Here is a 25,506-nt window from a genome sequence, read left to right on the forward strand (position 1 = left end):
GTCAAACTAGCCGCTAGGCATTATGCAAATGTGTTGCATCGTGATGTCATCATGATACCCCAGTGTTAACTTTAAATTCAATGGATAGAAATGATGGCGGTGTACTCTAAACCTTGCAAGCAAATAAAAATAAGATCAGTAGTTTGCTTCAAATGGAATTCCCTAACATTTTTTTAATGTTTTGCAGGATTTTCGATGATTGCTTGAGATTTAAAATAGGTTTCGGTTTACACTTAACTTGCGGGCAAATACAGACTCTTCAGTTTATAGTTTTTTAAGATTGTTTTTGAAAGAAATGAACTTCAAGCAACTCAGCTTAGGCTCCAGTCACCTCCTTCAGTCTTTTCTAAAACCCAGTGGACACAGTCGTTGTGCTGCACACACAGCTACTGTCTGAACCTTATAAAAATGTTTCAATGAAGGTTTTGATTGACCTCTTACTTTTCAACTGCAAACACCAGCTGCAGTGAATGGAGATAGTGTGATAGATAACTGCTCCTGTTGCAAAACTACAGAACCGCTCGACTTCCTTCCCGAAACTAGTATTTCCAATTTAAGCACAAACGCCAACACATTTGGGATTTGTCATTGTGAGACATTGTTGTGTCACACAAGGAAGTCCCAGAGCACTTTAAAAGGACCAATAATTCCTCACAGCAATAGTGAAGCGGAAAACTCTTGATTGCCTGGCAAACATTAACAATAATAAGGTAAGAGCTCTTTTTATCCTCAGATAAAATTCAAATCTTTCATTTTTATTATAAACATTCACACTTCTTGAGTTCAATAATAAGGTCACAGATGTTTTCTTGTGTTTCCATGTGCCTTTTTTTCATGCTTAACTGATGGGTGTTTACGAGCGACTGGATAAGTGTGTTACGCTTGTACAGCACATCCTAACGATTGGCAACACATCAGCTGTGTGCCTGAGCTACGCATACGCACACACACACACACACACACACACACACACACACACACACATTTGTACATCTTCTTAGCGAGGACACTCCCTAACCTTAACCACCCAAACTAAATTTCTAACCCTAACATCAGTCCATTCAAAATGTCCTCACTCTGTCGGGTCTATGCTTAAAATGGTCCCCACAAAAATATAAGTACAGGAACACACACACACACACATCCATTTCATTGTCTTGAGTGCAAACTATAGAGTGTACTGTAAATGACTCTCTGTGGTTTCCAATGACAATTTTACAGTGCGACTGGTTTTGAGGTAAAGACAATGAATTTAGCAGTTAGCATTTGAATATGCATTTAACACGATTGACATTATTAATGGGTCAGGCATTGCTTTTCGGTCGGGAAATGTGACTATAGTAAATCAGTGTTCTGGCTGTTTGGGGAAAACCTGGATAGTAAGCTGTCAACAGAAACCCACTGAGTCATACATGAATCCAGCATCCTGTCAGCCTATTGGTCTATTTATTTGGTTTTGAATTTGTATAGATCTAATTCTGAAATTTCAGTGACAAACACATTTCCTAACGCAAATTTCAGGAACAAGCTCTCCAGAGTGGAAATGCGTAGAACATGCCTCATGCTAGTTTTGGCCAGCTAAGCATGCTGAAACGAATGTTTTGTGTACTGCACATGTTCACCTTCTATTAATATTTTGAATTATTAATTTTTAAAAAGTAAAATAAACGTTTAAAACATATTAAGATTAAAGGATTGACGTCCTATCCATACATATACTCTCACTGACTGTATGTGGAATGACTGGAATATTAAATGTGTTAGAGTTACAAGATGGCTCAGATAGGAGAGAAGTGCTTTCCCAAATACCATTTATAATATGTATGTATTTGAACCTCAGAACATCATTTTTCTACTTACTTAATTAATCACCTCATAACTCCTCAAATTTGTGCAGCCACCGAACTGGGGTCAATCCTCCAATAATCTAGCGCATCATTGTCCCCGCAGAAAGAACAGCATGAGCCACCACAGGGGCTGTGATGTCCAAACTGTAAAAGAGAACAAAAGTGTGCGGTAATGAGCAACTAGCTACAGATATCATCCATGGATACCCCTGCAAATTCATTAGCACGTTGTCAGCAAGGATCTTCATCTGGATATAAATGTCACATTAGTAAGTTTAGTAGAAAATTTGAAAAGGTCACTTTGCTGTTAAAGATATCTTACAAAATATATTTTAGTTATGCACTGTGTTGTGTGGTAAGATTAGCACTAAACTCAAACACACAGCAGATTTAGTCAAAATATTGGCCATTTTTAAGTTTAGATTTTTCTGTGAACACAATAAACAGTTTTACAACTATTATACAGCAAGCAGTTGGAGTTTGATTATCACCGATTCTGTGAAATAGTGTTTCTGATTTAAGATGACTCACTTATTCAGAAACAGGCATAACACATTAAGTTGTATGGCAGTAAGTTAAAAAAATCCCATTTTGCTGCTTTAACAGTTTTTTTTCACAATATTTCATTACGGACATTCGACCCGCTCACAATCACATGCACTAAGTACGACTAAAAGTCATGCATCTGAAATTTAAGGTATAACATTTGGTTCTACTGACCTTTTAATGGATCGTGGCCATGACCAATTCTTCTGTGTCAGCTGAACATGAATCATTACATTTAATGAGGATCACTCAGCCTTGTTGAACTACATTCACTGGACTCCACACGTCCTACTGATTAAAATGCCTTAATTTATCATGGATAATAATAAATAATAATACACTTTATTCATACATAATTTATGATTTATAGTAACATAAAACAGAAAGTACATATTACAAGAAAAATGGTGAACCAGAATTAATAAAAAGCGTTCTTAAAAAGATATGTTTTGAGAAGTGATTTAAAAGAAAAGAAAGCCACTGAATCTGCAAGCCTCAAATCCAATGCATTTTTAAAGTACTGTGAATAAATAACTTTATTTATAGGAAACTGACATCTGTCAACAGAGCCTCTTTATGGCTTCATCATATTCAGTCTACAGAGTTTGAGTTACTTTGTGCCATTAGATTAAATATATTGGTATAACGTTGTATCCATGTTTATTTTTGGATGCAAAGCTCAAGCTTTTCTTGAGCTTTGCATGTCTATTTGAATTGATAATGCTGGGCAGAGGTCTACAACCGAAACCAAAAGAGCTGAAAAACATAGTTTCACTTGAGAGTAACTCAGCTGGAGGCATACCTCCACCAAGACCCAAAGGTCCCCTTATGAAACCACGTTTACATTCACTAGATCTTGATTTTTATTTCGATCTGCACCAAATCACACACACTTACATATATATATATTAAAAAATGCATATTTACGGCACTTAAATACATAAATATGCATCATTTTTTTCTAAAATCCATAAACTCAACAAAAATGTGGATAAACACAATGTTACAAATAGTGAAAAAAAAATAAAATCACCCTTTGATCTGGAGCCACACAAATTTAATGGATTCTTTTTTGGGTCATGCTCCACCCCTCTACAACATGTAATGGAAATTTGTTGAGCAGTTTTTGCATAATCCTGCTGACAAACAAACAGACAGACAAAAGCATAACATCCTTGGTGGAGGTAATGAAGTGGATAACACGCGCTGTATCTGTATCTGTGAATAGCCAATACAATTATGTTGTAGTATTCTGTTATAAAAAAATATTGCCTACAATTCCAGAAAACTGCAAGGCAGATCATTACTTAGATGTCACTTTTCAGGGGTCTGTGGGACGTACAGGATTCACATTGGTTAAGAGGCACTGGTCATGAACAAGTCCCAAAAGAATCATTGCTTGAAAGAAACAAGGGGTGGAATTCTGTGAATAATTAAGATATTCTTTGGTTAAAAAAAAACAAAAAAGATCATTGAGTTTCTCGTCTAGTCCTGAAGCGCTGCCACTGGTGATGTTGCAGTGATAGCTGCAGACGGGGGCTGGATTTGACATGCCAGCCTAATTAGTGCGATTATCACACAGCTGCACAGGCTGAGAGGATTTGAAGTGGTTTTTATCAAAAGGATCATTTTACCGGGGAATGTCTCATCCTGACAGCGTGTGCACGGCCCGATCCATTTCGGTTTGAGATGTGCAGGCACTGTCCGCTCAAATATTCTGCAGATTTGAAAGGGTGAACTCAGATCGGACAGACTAAGTTTTTGCTCAGTCTGTTATTCCATGAGTAAAGCTGTGAAGTGGTTGAGTGATTTGCAGACTGGTTCAGGTAGACCTCACAACAGAGCAGCTATAAGGAGTCTGGTGGCACAAAATCCACACCAGCTTACCGTCAAACCGATCTGTGAGCTGGCAGAGTATTGGAGGGCTAAGTCAATCTGGCTGCTGATGCTGTGCTAATCAAAAGAATTAACAACTGATGTAATGCCTCTTTCGCTGCTTCTGTTGAAATTTGGGTTAATTTGGAGTTATGCTCTTATCAATGTTTTCCCATGCAGTCAATTAAATTACATGTGTATGTGAAAGGGATCAGTCATTAAACCACTAAGAATTATTATTCAACTTTGCCGTCTAACTCATTGTTTTGGTTTGCTTGCCCACACTATTGTTAACTTAAAAACACATGCATGCTATCTGCTCAGCCTCAGTCAGTTAGCATACAGCCAGACCCAGTCGCCAAAGAGGTTATTGTTTTCCTCCTCTTTTACAAAAATAAGGCCAAAATGTCAGAGTCTGTGGTATCGAGGTGTACATGTGCTTGATCAATTGCAAGTCAGTGTCAGCTGTCATTCATGATGTTTCACCCTCTTTATATCAATAAAATAACTAAATAAAACTAAACCAATGTACACCTGAACGTACATATAACCTAACTTCAAATACAGAAACCCTTTTTTCAAAATGTATTTGATGTGTCTCTTTATTTGGGTCGAGAGGATTTGACTTCACTTGTAGCGAGCTGTCAGACCAAAGCAGAGATAAAAGGAGAGTAAATATTGGAGTTAACATTCTTCAAGTGGAAACCAACATGATCAACAAGACCAATGAATGCTAATGTTTCGTTGTGTAAACTTCATAAACAGGCAACTGTTTTCTTGTGTGCAGTGTTTACAGTTCGCTTCCGCTGCCAACAAAAAAGAGACATGAAATTTCCAAAACACAGTTTATACTTTTATTAACACATTCAGAGCAATTTAAATCAGTAAAATAGACTAGGCAGCATTGTGTTGATGTAAAGTGTCCCTCTGTCGTCACATTGCATAACCTTCCTGGAACATAAATGCATCTTTCACCCCAATTCAAAGAACAATACCATATTCTGGGTAAAAGAATCCCTGGCTGCCCTGTCTCTCAGTCATGATATTGCCCTCCACTACAATTCCTCATATTGCTTAGGATGGCTCAGAAAAATGCCACTGGCTGTGAAAATACACACCAGCACATTATTATAGCCTGGTATGTCCAACTCCCCCCTCTTACTTTTGCTCTTGGGTGGGCTGGGGTCTTCAGTGCTCCTCTGGACCTGCATGGCCTCCACAAGCACCTCCAGAGCCCACCCCCTCTCCTGGCTGTGACGTCACAGGTACAGCTCCGAAAGTAGCTGGTGTTTGCCCGTCGCCAGGGCCAAGAGTGCAGGGTGGACAGAGAGAAGAGAACCAGGGACCTTTTACACCACGGCACCCTGCACTCCTTCACTGTCCACGTGACGCCTCAACCCGGCCGGCCTGCTGTGAGCCAGCCGCCCATGGAAGTTCTCAAGGTAAGCCTCGTACATCAGTATAAGCAACAGTGATGTGAAAGGTGACAGTGTTCAACATAGTGATAGATGCTCTCTTGTGCATATGAGATCCCATGTATACTTCTTTTCAAATTCTTACATCTGTGTCAACTCCTGAGAGACAAATACAGTTCTCTGAGAGCGGTCTGTGTTAAATCCAAAGAGAGGATTATCTCTTGACAGAATTCCTGTTTCCAGACATTGGGCATTCAGCTCATTTAATCCTATTTGCTCCACTACACTGACATATTTTCATTCATTTGATTTCTGGTGCGATCAAATGGATCCCACGAAATACTCGAGAATACAAAGATGACAACAAAAATGTTGTCCAGTAGCTAACACTTGCGTAATAACTCTTACATCGTCTGATAGATCATTAAGACTATCTTGGCTGAATTTAATTTGTTGCATTTAAGATAAGAACTAGGTATTAACTTTCACCCCCTTAGGAATTTCGAAGGTCTCTGAGAGAAAATTCCAATTCATGATATCTCTGTCGTGTTTAGTGATTTTCTGTTGCTACATGCCAGTTATCAAAGATATGCATGTGATATCATTAAGCCCAATATGTTCTGCAAGATGAGTGTAACGTTTCTGCCGTTGGGTGATGGAGACATTCTTTTAAGGTCATGAATGACATCACTTGTTGACTTGTGAGAAGTACCATTTTCATCTTTGACGTATCAGTAGTCGTATTGATAGCAGAGTGGCATAATCCTTTAGCACTATAACACTCCAAGTTATTTCGGCATGAAAATGAAATCTCGCCACAGTGTCACTTGGCACGTGGCTCGCTGTTTTCACGTGGTTTTGTGTCTATGTGCAAAACAGGAAATTACTTTATTGTTGTTTATTTCCTTGTAAAAATGTCCCACTGCCGAGCCATGAGATTGTTGTGGTGGTGTTTATACTGGAATGGAAATGTACTGTTTTACCTGTGGAAAAAGTCCTTGTAAATGGCTGTACTAATAATAGAGCAAGGAAAACTTGGAGGAACTCTTTCTCATACTGTAACATTTTCACAGTACAAAATCATACAGATAGCAGTGCCAGTTCCCTGGACAAACACATTTTGACAGTTTGAACCTAACCTGTGGATTATCAGACCCCCCCCAAAACCGAGCAGGCGAGGCAAAATTAGGTTAGAAGTACCAGGCAGAGCTGCTAGACCATGAAAGTGAAAACATAATGCTCAGATGGGGCTGTCCAAAAGGGGAGGGGGGGACCCTTAATTAGCCAGGTTACCTCTGACCCCTGTAAGAATCAAGTGATCAGAGATCAAGGAAAAAGCAGACAGAGTTTTAATACACACTCAAGTTGGCAACAAATAAGTATAATTAGCTTCAAACCTGAGCTCAGTTAAGAAAGAAACTGAATTGATACACTGCCAGATAATCTAAATCTGTTTTTTTTAAGTATGAGACTTTAAGCCCTCTCTCTCTCAAAATTAAAACACCTTTCCATAACTTGGGAGCTTTGGGTGATGGGAACAGCAAGTAAAGAAGGTCATTGACAATTTGTTAATAAGTTCTAGGCTATAAATGATCCCCATTTTAGTCCAGGTTTACATTTTGGCAATTTAGAAATATATAAAGTATGCTGAATTAAGATTCAAAATTCGATGTAAATATTATTATGCAACACAATTTTGTGCAGACAGATCTTTCTGGATCAATTGTACCATTTGCAGCATTTTGGTCGGGCTGCTGAATAATACATGAATAATAATAATGTAATGAAAGGTGAAAATAGAAAATTATATACAAAATTTAGCAAACTTTGAGGGAGCTACTCGTAGTTGCATCTATCTACTGTTGGACTAACACAAATGCGTAACAATTGACAGTGGGCTTGCCCCACGGTTAATGCTGGCATGATCGTCATAACAGCAAAAACAAAAAACAAAAAAGCTGGCTCTCTGCTAACTTGCCATGCTAGCTATCAGTGCGATACTAAAGAGAAGTTCATGGGAGTTAAAATCCAACCAGATGAGCAAACACCAGGTAACCCAGCTGCCTCTGCCTTCTCTTTTGATTCATCATGATTTGATATGCTGGTGCAGCATGAAAAGTTGAACTCTGCTGGACTTCTACCGAATGCATTGGAAACATGTTTGGCAACACATGACATCACTCCATTCCTTGTGAATGAGCAGCATCGCAATTGAAGCCACCAACACATAGTCCTGATTATTAGATGACCCTGGATACAGCTGCTGTGCTTAATTGTCCCATAGTGTTATATAGAACCCCTGCAGGCACAATCTGAGACATGTATTACATTTAATAAATGTGTGTTCAATTCTGTGTTCCCAGGAGAAGTCTTTGCTAAACTATGGGCAATAGGTCATACCACATGGCCACAATTCCCTGAGGTGTGAACTGTTTCTCCACGTTAGACAATTCCACCTCTCTCTCCCTCCACATTCAATCTGTCTCCATTGTTGACATCAACAAAAAATTAAGTTGGTTCGATCAGAGATGGCTTTATACAATGGAACCATTTTTGCAGCTTCAACACTGGCTACACTAACGCTTTTCATGCCTGGGTATATAATTCATCTCCTTGGAGACTGACTTGTGCGTACATCCATGCTGTCTTAGATGTTATCAGGGTTGCTATAGAACAATGACTGTTGTAGAGCCTCACCAGTGGACGTGACCTCAGTACTTTATGGAAAAAAAGATCCTAAATAGTTTCAGAAAGCTCTAACGTCTCAAAAAATGTTGACTCAATTATTGATAAAACATTTTCACTGTATATAATTTAATTTTTGTGACTGTACATGAACAATACACCCAGGTCCTCGACCTAGTTCATATAAGTGGGATGCATATGTGTCTTAAGTGTGTTGTTAAAAATGTCTATTGACAAATGTATTCGACATTAATCAGTGCTGTGCTCCTGGAACTAAACTTAAACAAGTGAGTTACTTTGAATCTTACTTATAAAACTACATTCAGATTTTAAGGCTCCTTTCCTGGAGTTTTCATGCAGTTGTTCCCAAATAAAGAAATTGTAATATTGTGAATAAATATAATAATAAATATAAATATAATGTATTTTAGTCATAACTGTTAAAAAGACATAAAACAATAATACAATGTAAAAGGTAATACCTATGCTTATTTACATTTCATTAATGTGTTCTGTACTTATTTAACACTATCCAGTTGATTCAAATTATGCAATGTGTAATGTGATGTAATGTAAAATGGGTTAGGGTTTCTAAAACTACTCAAACATCTAAAAGAACAGGTTTGTTTAAAGTGAAATTTACAGTAGTACATATAGAGGAAACTTAACTTAAGACTTTAATATTTATGCATGTTATTATTTTCTTACTTTATTTTTGTCAGTTTACTAGGTTTCTTAAGCGACTTTTTAGTTTTCTGTGTCCTCAAATAACCACTGGAGTGATTATAACAGATTAGTGACAGCATCAGTTGCAGAAGGTTCATTATACAGCACTACACTGCAACATGTATTTTTATTTTATTTAGCAAACTATTTCAATTCTATATCATTTGTTTGAGCCACCTCTGATAGTTGTTGCAAGTCTTTGGCACAGACATGCTTTGAGTCAGGCGCTGAAATGTTGGTCAACCCCTGTTCTCCCTTGCTTGTCACTTCTCCCATGTTTAGATCAAATCTTTGAATCTGGCCAATAAAAATATAAACATTTTCCATGTAGAGGTAGAAGCTCTCTCCAAACACTGTAGGCTACAAATCAATATTTCTTTACTTCAACAACAGAATTAAATGGAAATATGAAAAGTGAGAGCGTTTGATTGTCGTGACAAACCATAGACCGCAAAAGCTCCTCAGATGTGAAGCCAAAGAATCTCAATCGCCCCCTGGTGGCTGGTTGCAGAATAGGTCTTAAACCCCCCCCCCCCTCCATGTAAATGGGGAATAGGATAGCAAATGGACCAAATATTTTTTTCTGTATCATATACAGTAGTTGAGTAGTGACAGACACATTTGACTAGTAAAGTTATAAAATTATACATAGCTTCCAGCGGTGATGAGAAAGCTAGTCTTGCAAGTCTTCTTTCTGTATTTGTTATTGTTTTATCAGTCAATGCAGTGTTTCGATCTAATATTGCTTTTGTCTTCTGACTCTTAAAACTCTCAGCATATAATTAATATATCCCAAAGTCAACTATGGGATCAAAGTCACATTATTTGATAGCCTTGAAAAACCCTGACTTTTAAAAATCATCAGATTCAAACTCCACGTGCAGCTGTTAGCGGTTTAAACTGACCTTTTCCTCAAACTCCAGGCGCATTGAGCTGAATAATGCTGCATGTTTGTGCTCTTTCAATTTCGGGGAAGTCTCTGAGGCCTCAAACTGAGTTGAGGCTGAGCAAAGAAGAGCCTTTTGTTTACTAAACTCATCAGAGTATACCTAGACCTCTGTTCTCGATTTCTAAGAGCCAGTTGATTCCTCAAGATAACATTTTCAAAGTGTAGGACATGTCTGCACAAGTTTAATATCTACCGCATTAATTTTTAGGCAGTTTTTTTTTTTCACAATCACAATCTGTAAAGTATAGAGATAGGACTGTGTGACCTTTCCCTCGCTGCTAATAGGGAACATACAGTATCTCCTCTGAATTACTTCACTGTTTAACTCTGTTGCAGAAATCTTTGCTGATAGATTTCATATGGCCCCACACCACAGCACAATAACGAGGCTCTGTTTATGTAGTTGCTAAATTAAGCTTCATTGTTTTTCCAATGAAGCAAGTGCATGTTCCTAATCCCCCAGACTGGACGGATGTTAAATTCTTGCTAATGTTACCCAGTAGCCACAGGGTAAGGCGCAGAGAAAACAACTCTTTGTTCTATGCTCTTCCTCTTGATAAAGGGGTCTGTCTCTACAGTATCTGCTATTTGCTGTAGAGAATTGTTACTAAGGGCATCAGGCAAGAGAGCAAAATCTACTTCCTCGAGGCGATGGAGGAAATCAGCACATGTAGTAGTTGTGCGTCTCAAAATCTGGCTCTCTATTGTCACTTTGGACCAATTATGTGTTTGGTGTTTTATCATGGTGTATTCCTGGGGAAATAAGCATTGTGCTAAAACATGGGCCCATAAGTTACATTAATGTTTTACATGTTTTTTATAATGTGCACAAATGTACTTTTCACTTCATGCCTATATCAGTTAAACAATTGACACGCTGTCAGAAGAGCACTTCTTTAGCTTGAATTACATCTCAGCGGGCTTGCTTGCAGGCTAACCAGCAAGGTCATGTCAGTGAATAATGTGTTCTGCTTTCAGTTAAGATGAGCTTTATGAGGGACAAAAGTACAGTGAAGCCATTACTCTTTCTAATTCAAGGAACACTCTGCTATTTGATGTGTATCTTAGTTTGAGGTGGGGGAAGGGAACCAGCTAAAATGCCTGCAGGTAATTTAACTTGTCTATGTTTTGTGATGTGTCTACTTTGTTAATTCCCCAATGGTAAGAATACATTCCGGATTCACACAGGATGTTTTTTAAAAATGGAGGATGCTAGCAGAAAGATATTGGTATAGTTCTGGTGACACAGTGTCAGGCTAATTCCCATTGTTTGCAGAAGTTTATTCTATGCTAAGCTAACTGGCTGCTATCTATTTGATCTTCTTTTTTAACTGACAAATTGTACACTTGTTCATGGTTACAGATTATTTAACCCATTGACTTTGATGATCCCCAAATATTTCAACAAGTAATAACATGAAGTTTACGTTTGTGGTTTTGACAGAATTGTTTGTTATATAGATTATAATTTGGTTGAATCATATCCCCGTGAGGATGAATCCTAAGAGCTTTGATGATCCGCTGATTAATCCTGTAGTAGCCTACCATCATTAAGGGTTTAGCATATAAGCCTGTGAAGTAATGAAGATTGTAGTTAAACCCACGGACTTGTGGTTGATCTGCGGGTCTGGTTGGTAGGGTTAACATTTCTTATAAATAGCGGATGGGTTTTGGTGGGTGAAATAGGCATCATACATCATTAATGTGGAAAATAGTTACTTCATTCTCTAAAACGACAAACAGAATCTTGTGCATTCCTGCAATGAGCAAGCACTCATTCAGTGCAGCAGGGCGCATCATTGAGGCGAGGCAAAGTGTAAGAAATCGGATTAATGACAAGTTATAGTGACAGAATTGTGTAATTACATTGTAAAATAGAAGCAGTGTAGAGGGGTTTGGTCTGTAATTCTATGGGAATGTATTTGTAATAATAGGTATATAGCACCCGTGTATGGGGTAATCATTTCAGGCTACCATACAATACTAATACTAACATAATACTTTGGTAGTTACTGAGTATTTACCATATGTATCCCTTCTTGTGTGTCAGGCTGTGAGCAGGTAATACCAGGTTGGGTGGAATTTTTTATCAGTCTTTTAAGAACAGTAAATTACAGTCACAAAAGAATAATGATAATGCAATAGAAATTTAAAATTAAAATACAATTATAAATGCGAATGATTCATCTTAATTGTCCAACAGAGTTCAACACATTTTTTAAACCACAACTGTCTGCTAATATTTCTACCATTACATGCTATGTTAGTAGAGTCAGATTAAGAAAGGTACTTTTGAACCGTCCCCTTTTTACATATCCATTTTATTTTCATTCCATCCATTTCATCAAGTCATAGTATTACATGTCATGGTACCTATTTTACTCATTCAGCGGCTCCATTATGAGCTACCAGAACCACTGATAAATCTGAACTGACCCCTTATCCAATGCCAGGGGCTCTGGAATCAGGCACATGATCACTATACCAGTTGACATCATCTTGGCCAGAACAACTTATTCACACTGTTGACTTAACTCAAAGAAGTTCCATGTCACTGTTGAGAAACCCCTCTGTTGTTGCTCAGTGGATATGATGCAAATGTTAGAGCGTTTTTTGTATTGGGTGGCAGGTCCATTACTGAAAAAGTTAAGGTTTTGGACATCATGGTGGTCCTTTTCTGGTAGAATGAAGAATAGGGTCCAAGTTAACCCCTGTAATTGCTCTGCTACTGAAAAAGGGAATCTGAGATAAGAGTAGCTAAGATAGCATATTTAGAAGGTTAATGATGACATTTATTATCAAACTCTTCCTCTTCAGAGTAGTAGAAAAGGTTTCACTAGTGATCTTGATCTTGCAACTTTTTGCTGTGTAATTGCTCTGCTACTAATCCTATATGAAACAGTAGCTTGCTGTAAATATTATTATTCATTGGCATGCAGTTTAAAAAGACGTGCTAATAATCAGATTTGTGTGCTGAAACCTACAGATGCTAATGAATAACAGAAAATGTTATCACCAAAGACATTGATCTTACATGCACATCAGCAGGAATGACTATGTATTCTGAAAAAAAATTCCAGCATGAGTTTGCTGAAGCTGGAAAACAACTATTTATTTTTATTTGATAGTAATTTATTCTATAGCTTGTTTGTTTGTTGCCTACATTCCTCCTAACACTATACTAGAGACACACACAAAGTTCCTTGCTAATGGCATCAGCAGAACAGTTGTGTGTGGCTTTGGCAACTCCACTTGTATTTTTTCTTATATACTTACCTTGTGTAGGAGGTCTTTTGTGTGCACACAAGCCACTATGGTTTGGAAGTTGTTACACAATTACACAGTTTTGTATGAAAACAAAATTGTAACAACACCCAGTATTAACAAACAAGAAGATTACAATTAGGGCTAGGAAGATTAGTCTTTTCACTGAGAGAATTTTTTTTACTCATCTGTTTTTATTTATCAAGCACAAATGCCAACAAGGCCAGGATTTCCTACTTGTCTTACAAAGCAAACGTTTTGGGGCTCATGAAGAAGTCATGAAATTGTTTTTTTCAAAGTTGTCTGACTTTTAATAGCACAACCTATTAACAGGGTTTAAAAAAACAACAACTGACAGAGCAATCAGCAATTACAAACAATGAATTTGACAGGATTACTGCAATACATCAGACAGAGAAAATCAGGACACTCTGATTTCGGGACTGTGACTTTTAGTTATTAGAAAAACTAACGACCAAATAAGTTTGCCAATCAGCCAAAAACACTTTGGTCTGCAGACCTTTGACTAGCATTTATTTTTGTGTGCACATTTATGGTCTCTGAAAGGAATGGGTATTGTTTGAATTGATTGATCATTTATTAACAATATATTTTATATAACAAAATGTAGGTTGACAGCAGTGATGTTTATTACATTTTTTGTGTAAAATAAATGGAACAAATGTCTTATATTTCTTCACACACTGCCATAAGAACTAATAAAATATAATCATCAAATTCGTTATTGAGTTTAATCAGGTAAATAATTTGACTATAGTGTTAGAAAATTATATCTACATGTGTAGCTGTTTCATGTATTGTGCTACCAATTATAGTGTAAGCAACCTCTGTTTACAGCATGATTCTTGTGTTCATGCAAAGTGTGACATGGACTGTATGTGATGATGTGACCCCAGATTGGTTCCAGTGTGAGTCAAAAGTCCCGAGCCTATTTTTATTCCCACTCTGCCACTTTCTGTCCATTTACCCTCTGTTTGCCACAGCTGTTGTCAAGCTGATTTGAAAACATGTCATATCATGTCAGTAGCTCTTCTGTAGCAGCCATCCCTTTAAATTTCAGCACACAGTAAATGTTTAGTGTCTACATTTGACAAAATGCCCTTGATTGTGGCTGCTGGCCAAAGCATGCACGAAACAGAGCCGAGCTGGTTGAGAGACATGAATGGGTCCGTTTCTTTACAGGGGTCAAGGAGTGATGATTGTCTCTCGAAATGTTATTGGTCCTCAGGGCAGAAGTCTAAAACATGGACCCATGTGCTGTCCTTGAGAAGGTAATAAACCTCTGTCTCACAAAGAGACTTTGAATTAAGTGAGAGCTCAGCTTGCTGTGGGGATAAATGAAATACATCCCTTGTAAATAGTTCCCCTTCAACCCAAAGGTTTGGCTGTGAGAAAAGGCCACGCTGCAGAGCGGAGACAAAGAAACACTCTACTATGAGTTTGCAAAGAATACTTTCTCTGTTGTATCGTATAAGGTTCTGTTCAGCCGGCGGCACTTCCCTTGTGTTTGTGTTCACCTCTCTAAACTCCTAGTGAGTTTCCAATAAATCCAGTTAAAGCTGTGATGCTGTGACTCCTGACAGCGCTACACACGTCAAGCGTTTGCATTTATTGGTTGCACGAGTGATAGCGTTTCATTACACGTGAGCATCCTTACAAGCAACATAATTTCTTGGATAAATGTTGGATTCTGAGAATATCTTATTGTTCAACATCCTCAATACAGAGGCATGAAATCGGCTTTGAATGCACTGTGTCAATTCTTGTGTGTGCTGCTTATAAAAGCAGATACACGATCATCACAGGCAGCAACAAAATACAAGTTGCGATACTGTAAATAATTGATGCCTCAGTTTTGTAAGAGTAGATTAAGGAGCCAAACTGGAAAAGAATTTGGTGTGACATTGATGTTATCCCTCTGATGAGTATTAATTACAGCCCAAAAAGTGAGTACAGTTGGTGGCACAACGAGCACACGCAGTTTATCCAGTGAGCTGGGAAGAAAACAAGTCATCATGAATAAATAAACGTTATAAATACACACAAAGGACAGTTGTCTGTGGAGATTGTCACCTCTCGATTGCGACTTGCACTGAGATGTATTTTGAGTTTATGTATCTTATCATGTGAGCTTTAAGCATTTAACTGTAGCCTACATTTTACTAGAAAAATTAGGGGTGAAAAAGAGATGAGAAGAGTCATATCTGCTTTCTAATTTCACAAACGTCTGTCTGTCTGTCTGTATGTGGAACGCATATCTCATGAACCATTCATCTTATGTACTTCACATTTGGTTGTGTATCGGATAAACTACAGCAGCATTTGATTATTTTTATCTTACCATATCAGACTGAGAAACAGATGGACTGCCCCATGACAGGTGCTGAGCTCCAACTAGGCAACTACATTCACCTCCTGTTTGGCTATATATTGACTATACAATCTTCAATGCAGATAAACCAGGTAGGATGAACAAAAACATTTCTAACTTCAATCTGCACCGTAGATTGCTATAAAAAATAAAAATTCAAATGAATTTCTTATTTCACGGATAAGAGAGAAAAAGAGCAAACACCAACCATAATTCGCCGTTTTGAATCCAAAATAGGTGACCTACGTGAAACGTGTAGTTCCGATGATTTTTTTGGGGGGTGGAAATAGTTTTATTACGACTTTGGTTTTATACACGAGAGCGGCACAGAGCCATAGTGAGCTGCGAACGTTTGCGCCCGCCTGAAGGGGGCCTTGAATTCAACAAGACATTCCCCTACTAGCGCTACAGTGGTCGCCAACCCGTCGATCGCGATCTACCGGTCGATCTCGACAGTCTTCACCGTGGATCTCGATAACTCTCTGGACTCAGTTTGCCGTTGCGTGGCAGATCAGCTGTGGGTCGGTTGTCTGTTGTTCACACCCGCTGTGTGTCCACTACTGGCGGCGGAGCAGCAGGTTTATCTCCCTCCTGCAGTATGCACTGAACTAAATGTCAGGACTCTACGGTATGAAGTCCTGCATCTTCTGGTCTGTCGACAACTATCAAAGCCCTGTTAGAACAAATGAATGGATTCAGAAGTGAAAAACTGGAGTGCTTTTACTTTGAAACGGGTTCAAGAAGTGTTGTAAATACGTTTGTGACATAGACAGATCAACTTTGTGTGTCACTGCAGAATAAAATGATCTTTCACCTGAGTTTGAATGTTTATCTGTTGAATTTATGTTACAAACACAAAAGAAAAGCACTCCAGCGTTTCTGTTGACCAAATCCATTCTTTTGTTTAAGTTTTTTCTTGTGAAATATTTGCAGGAGCTGAAGATGCATGAATTCATACTAAAATAATAAATATGACCCCCCTAAGTGGGTTTTTTGCAAGATATCGGGGTGGTAGATCTCGGCTCACGTTTTAAATTAAAAAGTGATCTTGTGCTTTAAAAGGTTGGTGACCACTGCGCTACAGCATCGAAATAGCGCGAATGCTGGGAAGAATACTGCTAGCATAGCAAGTATGGCTCCCAGGCATCTGGCAGTGTTCAGCAGACTAAAAGCCAGACAGCTGAAGAAGAGAAGAGGGCAAGGCTGAGACATGTGGCAAAACAGAGAAAGCGGGCCATGGAGACGCTGGTCCAGGCAAAGAGGAAGTACTGTCTTAATTGTTTATCTTGTTTCGCCACTGAACCCTGAATTAAACCTGTGCTGTTGCACATTTCATTGGAGAAGTCGCTAGTCTCGTTTCTTTTACAGCATAGTTGTCTGCCTTATTTCTTATAACGCATAATGTGAATATGTATAGATACTTTATTATACATTCATACTGTCCTGTAACTCTGCTTGATTTTTCTCTCAAAGTGCACCTCATGATGCTTTTAAATATAAAATGTCCAAAATTTTCATACCCCACTGGCAGAACATATTTTGTTAGCCTTTGTGAAGATGTTTTCACAAAAGCATGATTACATTGGCATTCCACAGGGTTCCCACTGGGAAAAATTATAGTCATCATGGTGTGAATGTTACGCAGATGATACTCAACTATATCTATCTGTAGCGCCAGATGATACTGATGCTCCAAATCAAGTTATAAATTGCCTGGAACAATAGTTGAGCAACAATTTTCTCATATTAAACGAAGATAAAACAGAAATTCTTGTAATTGGTACTGGAGAGACAAAAGATTATTAGCAAACTTGGAAGTCAGGCGCATCAAAACAAATCAAAAGATTATAATCCACACATAAACAATGTCACAAAGATTGAAATATTGCAAGAGTAAGACAGGACCTCTCACTCTGGAAGTTGTCAAAAAGTTGACTCATGCTTTTATACTTTCTCGCCTGGACTACTGTAATGCACTATATTCAGGAATACCGAAAAAATCCATTGATCTGGCCAGGTTTTTAACGAAAACTAGGAAAAGAGATAACATTACTCCGGATTTAGCGTCATTACACTGGCTTCCGTATCACTGAGGATTGATTTAAAAATAATTTTACATGTTTTTAAGTCTTTTGATGGGAAAGCACCCTCATATATCTCAAGGTCTTTTACCGCGGGCTTGCTCAATATACCAATAACGAACTACAAACATTTTGGGGAAGCAGCTCTCTGTTGCTATGCACCAAAGGTTTGGAACAAATTCCCACAATACATCAGACAAGCTACTTCTGTTGATAGTTTTAAGAAACAACTCAAGACCCATTTCTATGATCTTGCTTTTAAATAATTTATCTTCTTTTTTTAACACCATTGACTTTATTGAATTTTTTTAAATGTATTTTTGTACCTTTTGCTTGTTTTGTTTTTTTAGGTCTTTGTTTTATTGCTAACATGCTCTTTTGGTCTATCTTGTTTTATGTTTTTGATTTTATTGTAAAGCACTTTGAGCTGCCGTTTTTTCTATTGAAGGTACTTTATTAATAAAATGTATTATTATTATGCTAATTTCCTAAAAATGTGTTTACTGTCAGGTAATTGACATTTTTAAGTTTACAGATGCAGGATTTCCATATTTTCACTTTTGAATATTTACATTAGCGTCATAAGAACAGGAGTAATGATGTGTTGAATCTGCCTCTGTAGTTCTTTCACATTTACCTTAGTCTTAGGCCTTTCTGGATTCTTATTTGTTAGTTCAGTCACATGAAAGGGATAATAAGGAAGTGTGTGCTGTTGAAGTAGATGACCAATGTGGAGTAATGTGCCACTCAAAAAGTTCCATCCATCTCCATCCTGTTGTTTCTTCACATTTAAAGTGATCCAACTACCCCACATCAAACCCTCACATTACACAGGAAACAGAAAAATCAACTTCCCCTTGGTTTCACAAGCTCTGATTGAAGAAATGTATCAAGAAATTTGGACAATGGCAACTTTATGGCCATTTGCCACATGAATTTTAGCTGAGATCAAAGCTCGACCACACATACCCAGACATACCCAGCTACAGTTTATTGTAAAAGTGCACCGTTCACTGCTGCCACGATCAACTGATTCACAAATCCTGTAAAAAGCTTTGGAGCAGATGTGTTGTCTTTGACTGCTGCTCTGCCACTATAAGGCTTCCTATGACCTGCTTTCTAGTAGAAAGCGAGCTGATCTAGGCTGAATAAAAACACAACTGTGAACAGACAAATTCACTATGGTTGAAGCCATTAGCCTGAGTACACTTTTGGCCCAGATTGACATTCACCTTCCTCACCCTGGAAATGTGACTGCATAACAATTGACTTTTAAATCTAATCAACCTCTAAACATCCAAAAGTGGGAGGGTTGGTAAACACACCATACATTGAGGGTTTAATATGGCTAGTTTGTAGTGAAACAGTGGCATCAATTGTGTTGCTGGGGCTCAGAACAAATAATGTTTTATACTAGATGAGCAGAACTAAAGATGAAACGTTAGTTGGCCTTAAGCAAGCTTCAGTTCGCAGACTACTGGCCGACCAGTAGAAAGGCTCCTTTGTGAGCTGGAGGTGGTGACGTCAAAAGGGTTCTATAAAGACATAAATTCATAGTTAAGCTGGAACAACACAGCAGTGGGATGAGCCTCAGTGTCCTCCTCCATTTCTTAACTTGCATAACTAATGAGCCTTAAGCCCTGGATAAATTAAGCACGACTAGTGACGGCTCTCAGATTTGCACAAACTAGCTTGCTGTCCACACTGTAGGCTAACAAGATAAAAGGGATTATATACTGTATGTAAACTGTTTTTTTTATCAAATACCACTAATTTAACATGATGGAGATGCTTGAATACAGCCACTATCAGGTGAGATGAGTAGATTTTTCACTCCTTCTATTATTGGAAAAAATATCGCTAGCATGAACATGACTTGAATATTTTAGTTCTATCTTGTTGTCAAAATAACATTTATCTTAAGTATTACATTTACCTTCTATTAAGTGTTAAGTACTCTAGGACAGTATTTACACTTGATCATCACCGTTTAAAGCTGTCGATGAGAACTACACAGTATCAAAGATAAGCTTACAGTTGCCTGAACTTTAGCTGGTCATAGATCATGTGACACAACACTCTACACTGTTCCTTTTGTGGAGTTTCAGTGTCCGCTAAGTAAAACTGACCTTGAGTCTGGGTGACTGATGCTAGAATATGCTTTGTACCTTTGATTATGTTCCTTCATTCCCTCTGTAATTTTAAAAATTGAAATATGATTTAAGAAGAAAAGTTCTACTCGGTCACAGGAATTCATAATTCAGCTGTAGCACAATATATTTCGTATTCAATTTTGTATACATTTATTTTAAAAGCAAAACTTGAATTTACATAGCAGCATCAAACATGAAGCTGAATTTCAAGCGTCTCTATCAACAGGTTTTACATTCAAACCTGTGTTTTAAAGCAAAATCATTTATTAAAATTATTTTGTGATCCTCTAAATGTGTTTTCACACATTTGACAGCCTATGACTAATTATCACTACTAATGTTTTTGCTCTTTTTATGAATAAGCAGTTACTGGTGATCGTCAATCCTTGCCTTTTTTTACTATACAATTGAAAAAGTATACTTGCTATCATATAGGCTTGACAAAAGACTGGTTTGAAATTCGTAGGTTGTATTCAGTTGTTTAGGTCTTCCTCACATAGGTGCAGTCCCACCTGGATAATCCCACCAAGTACCACATCCAGCAGGCCCAGAGGCAGCAGGTGAGGCAGTATCTGTCCACCACCCTGGGTGGTAAAGCCGGCAACCAGTGCCCCAGCCAGCCCCCTGAGCACGGCATGCCGCCTGGGCCCGGCAGCAGTGCCCCCAACAGCCCCATGGCCCTGCTCACCCTCAGCTCCAACTGTGAAAAAGAAGTATGTCTGATCTGATTTCATCATATTCAGAAGCCCTGATGAACTGTATCATAATTTTAGAGTAATCGTGAAATCTAATGAGATTTTATTTTATACAGATGGATGATGTCATCGATGATATTATTAGCTTGGAGTCAAGTTACAATGAAGACGTTCTTGGACTGATGGACCCAGGACTCCAAATCAACAACCCGGTAATTTTTCAATTCAGTTCGATATTAATTGGTATAGTGCCAAATCATAACACACATTATCTTAAGGCACTTATCATAGTAAGGTTGAAACTTTACGATAATTTTAAGTATACCTACTTCTTTAAAAGGTTAGGCCAAGAAATAATTCATAATTATATTGACATATTTGATATTTTGTTTCATGCTGTGTAGCTCCCTGTGTCTGGCAACCTTCTTGATGTTTATGGTAATCAAGGACTTCCACTCCCGGGCCTTGCCATCAGCAACTCCTGTCCACCCAACATTAAAAGGGAATACACAGGTACGTTTCACACTTATCTGGGATTGTCAGTATATCCTTTTTACTGTTGATTTACTGCTCTTACTGTGATTTAGGCTAAGTTTAACTGAGAGTTGCAAACAGTGAGAGCACTTACTGTACCTGTGATGAACAACTGATTCCGTTCAATACATCTAACTTCATCTGGTAGTCACATCCCATTAGAATATTGAAAGTTGTCATATGTCTACAGGTCCGATTACTTTTTTACTTGTGTGTTTTTGTAGTTAAATCCTAATTAAGGTTATAGAACACATTTCCATCAGAATGTAAGAAGTGAGAGCATAGGGCATTGTTGATATTGTGTGCAATTTGGAAATGCACAAGATACCATTGAATCAATAATTTGCCAAATAATTACTCCAGCTCCTGGCATGAAGCAAGTACTGGACAAGTCTGGATCCTGTAGCCAGTATGAAAACTATCAAAGGCAAGAGGGCTATCCAGTCGGTAAGCAAAGTCAACAGAAGTGAAAAAGATGATGTTTTGTCAACTGTAAAAGCTGTTTTCAATCCGATTTTCAGGAACTGTATGTTAATAATACGTTTTTTTTGTATTAATAAATCGCACACGATTAAAGTGAATAAAGTGCAAACATAGAATGCTTTTGTAATCCTGAGATCATGCCCTATATTTTTTAGTAGTCATGATTATGCAATATAACGTGATAAATTAAAAGATATAAAATGTGTTAAGTTGCAGAAATGTTAAAATGTTACCATGCAACCACGTTCATATAAATACTGTCTTATTAGCCCTTTATTAAATGTTTTCTCAGGCCCTGACGTTCATGTTTCTCTTTGCTTCATAGAGGCTGAAGTTCGAGCTCTTGCTAAAGAGAGACAAAAGAAGGACAACCACAATTTAAGTAAGTCCAAACAATAACATTTTTAAAGCCCAGTGATTCACCTGATACAAACTTATTATTATGCAGTAGTTCAACAGAAAAATTACTGATTATTAAGTATAAAATTATAGATCTCTTTAAGGAAATTGGTTTTTAATATTTCCATCATTCATATCTGTTTTTGGTACTTTTGTTTGTAGTCCTAAATTGGCAAATTTGAAATATCAAACTTGAGTTGGAATTACAATTATAAAATACTTTTAAATTATCTTTATTATTTATAGTTTTATTTGATTTATACAGATTTATTCTTTGACCTGTAATTAAACCTACTTAGACTGATTGAGCTGGTTGGTTGAACTAACAGTGTATCCATTTTGAAGTTGAACGAAGACGGAGATTCAACATCAACGACCGCATCAAAGAGCTGGGAACTTTGATCCCCAAGTCAAATGACCCGTGAGTACTTTCTGTTTGTGTTTATATGTGTGTGTGTGTGTGTGTTTGTCTGTCTGTTCATTAACTTTGTCATCTACTACCCCCCCCTCATGCGTCCAAGTGTGAAGGCATGATTGCTCAGAGCAGCTGTAAAGAATCCCGTGCTGTTCTGGTCAGCTGGTCAGCCAGTCAGCTGACTCTGACTGTAAGATCTTTGTCTCCTGCATACCCCAGAGACATGCGCTGGAATAAGGGCACCATTCTGAAAGCTTCGGTGGACTACATCAGAAAGCTGCAGCGGGAGCAGCAGAGAGCCAAGGAGCTGGAGTGCAGACAGAGAAAGCTGGAGCATGCAAACCGTCACCTGATGCTACGTATACAGGTGTGTTATTCTAAACAGAGGACGAGAGAAGAAAAATAGAACTTTTGTCAAAATATCAATGCATGTAAAAAGATGTGCAACAAACAAAATGAATCCAGACCCAGACACAGTGCTTCACTAATACACGTTTAAAGTTTTGGGTATTTGGATCATCTGTGCAACTACGAGAGGCCAGAGTTTAGGCCATAATTCATAATATATAATAATGCCATAATTCTTTACCAGTTATAGGTAGGGACAATTAATATTACATGGCTGTTGCTTCTACCTCTGTCCACCTGAGTAGTGAAAATTCAATAAAGAGTTTTTTTTTCTCCTTGTGATTAAGATGACCAGTACCGCTCTCATATCTGTCTATTAAACATAAGCAGCTGGTTAGCTTAGCTTAGCATAAAGACTGGAAACAGGGGGAAACAACTAGCCATGCTCTGTCCAAAAGTAAGTAACTATACCAGTTTCAGCTCACTAATAAATACAGTGTAACATGTTGGTTTGCAACATCTCTACAACAAAGTTAAATAACTCAAGAGAAAAAAAACTGAGCCTTGTACATGTTTGCAGAACTTAAGAAGAAGAAGAAACTCACACACCTCTTTTTATTTGGTGCTGTGTAAAACAAATGTGATCATAACATATTAACTGGTGAAATAAAGTGAGGATTTTTTAACCTTGGAAAGAGCCAGACCATTTGTTTCCCTCAGTCTCTATGCTAAGCTAAAGTAACTGCCGCCCGTTGCTTCACATTGACCGTATTAATGTGAGCGTGGTATCTATTTTCCCATCTATCTCTTCAAAAGAAAACTAAATGTTAAATTATTCCATTACACTTTTTTAGTCCCTATCCATTAAAAAATTATTACTGGTGCCATTCTATGCTTTAATCTGATCAGATAGGTTTATTAAATTTTTTTCCAAATGTGGCATTAGGTTTAAAAGTGTTCATATTTTGTTTGATTGTTCATTCATGAAGGAGTTGGAGATCCAGGCCCGTGCTCATGGTCTTACAGTGGTGTCATCCCCATCTGTCTGCACGTCAGAGTTATTGGCCCGAGCCATTAAACAGGAGCCCGTCCTCGGCGACTGCCCCTCGGACCTCTACCAGCACAGCTCTACTCCCGACATGTCCCCCCCAACCACACTGGACTTGAACAATGGCACCATCACCTTTGACCAGATCCCTTCAGACGGTGGGGACCCCCCCGGCCCCTATGGAAACTCCAGGACCTGTAAAATGAAGGAGTTGTTGAGGGACAGCACCCTGTCATCGATTTCCTCGAGTGATCCCCTGCTGTCCTCTATGTCCCCAGACGGCTCCAACAACACCAGCAGCCACCACAGTTCCAGCTCCAGTATGGAGGAGAAGGAGCACAGCTGTTAGCATCATCCGGTGACACTCCCTATCTGTAGCAGCCCATCAGTAAAGCACCTACATTAAATTAACTTAAAGGTATCCACATGACGGAGTGGATGAAGGAACTGAGAAGCTCATTTCATCTTGATCTCATATTTTTATCGTTGTTTGCTCAATTATTGCTGAACCATTTTTATTTTAGGGTGACCTTTCATGCATTTCTCCATTGTGCACTCTATTGATACAGTCATGTGATCTCGATTCCACACAGATTGACAGCTCAGAATTACTTGACAAGCTACTGAGAAATGCCTGCTGTCAGTATAGATTGGTTACCTTGATCATTTAAGTGTTGTCTTTTTTAACTTTTTATATTTGTCAGAGGTACATATAGTGTACCGAACTGTCCTTGGCAACTGGTATGACATCCATGTGAAAACATACTTGTATATAATATTGTGCATAAGTGCAAAATGTTCAAACTTTTTGTAGACAGAATGTAAAATCTAACTTCTGATTATTCCGTTGCCAAAAATATACATATAATTACATATGAAGTATAAATAGACATATTTTAAACATAATTTAAGTTTATATTATTTTTACTCCATGCCCTCAATATGTTTTGATGAACTGAGAAGTCGAACAGTGACCGAATGAGAAATATTGTTGTTCATATGAGGTATAATATTATTACTATCACTTATTTATTTGTATTATATTTTTTCTTTTTCAATTCACTGAGAGCTTGTTGTGTTTGTATTAATTCTCAAGATGTGTTTTTTCTCTGAGGAATTGAAAACATCTCAAAAACACGTCATTGATCTTTTCCTATTCTCACGTGTCAGACATCAGACCTTTATCCTTATTGGGGCTAGTTTTATAAAAATAAATTAGAAACATGACAATATTATGTAAAGTAACCTTATATTGATAATGTATGATAGTATTTTATAAACTGTGGGTCTGGTTATAAGAAAAAAAACAATAAAAAATCCTGGTTGTAACATATTTGAATTCATCGCACTTTGTGTATAATGAATGTAAAATGAAATTTAAGAAATAAATTAACATGAAATGAAAACATAATCTATATGCTAGGGCTCACAGCAATATATGCCTCACACCTGTGACAGCCACAGTTCTGTTTTCAGGTTTTCTGAAAATATGTTATAGTCAAGGATCCATGCATTGATTTTTGGCAAAATACATTCAATACCTTTCATTAAATCCCTTCTATCCCTTAAACATTTAAAAAACATTCAATGCATTGATTTCACTTGTCCATGAAGATAGTCATAATTAACAATGAACAATGGGTCATTTTGG

At 37.7% G+C, this 25,506-nt stretch overlaps 1 protein-coding gene across 2 annotated transcripts; it reads left to right on the plus strand.

Annotated features, from left to right (window-relative positions):
- Nucleotides 1–573: 573 nt before the first annotated feature.
- Nucleotides 574–25,186, plus strand: mitfa (melanocyte inducing transcription factor a). Of its 2 annotated transcripts, XM_069512618.1 has the most exons (10): nt 574–710; nt 5,461–5,710; nt 20,434–20,646; nt 20,745–20,840; nt 21,033–21,141; nt 21,526–21,609; nt 21,971–22,027; nt 22,390–22,465; nt 22,679–22,826; nt 23,797–25,186. In XM_069512618.1, the coding sequence occupies exons 2-10, from the start codon at nt 5,696–5,698 to the stop codon at nt 24,202–24,204; spliced, it is 1,206 nt and encodes a 401-aa protein (XP_069368719.1). In that variant the 5' UTR covers nt 574–710; nt 5,461–5,695; the 3' UTR covers nt 24,205–25,186. The 2 variants fall into 2 exon arrangements, with proteins under 2 accessions (XP_069368719.1, XP_019942053.1); XM_020086494.2 differs by lacking the exons at nt 574–710; nt 5,461–5,710 and adding an exon at nt 19,443–19,592 and having other exon boundaries at nt 23,797–24,355.
- The last annotated feature ends 320 nt before the right edge of the window (nt 25,187–25,506 follow it).

This window comes from Paralichthys olivaceus, chromosome 2 (genome assembly GCF_024713975.1).
Source record: "Paralichthys olivaceus isolate ysfri-2021 chromosome 2, ASM2471397v2, whole genome shotgun sequence".
NCBI classification, from domain to species: Eukaryota; Metazoa; Chordata; class Actinopteri; order Pleuronectiformes; family Paralichthyidae; genus Paralichthys; species Paralichthys olivaceus.

Coding starts and splice junctions, on each gene's coding strand:
- mitfa (XM_020086494.2), top strand. CDS start 19,560: ATGATGGAGATGCTTGAATACAGCCACTATCAG. Junction 21,610..21,970: donor GCAAGAGGGCTATCCAGTCG/GTAAGCAAAGTC, acceptor TTTGCTTCATAG/AGGCTGAAGTTCGAGCTCTT. Junction 22,827..23,796: donor ACCTGATGCTACGTATACAG/GTGTGTTATTCT, acceptor TCATTCATGAAG/GAGTTGGAGATCCAGGCCCG.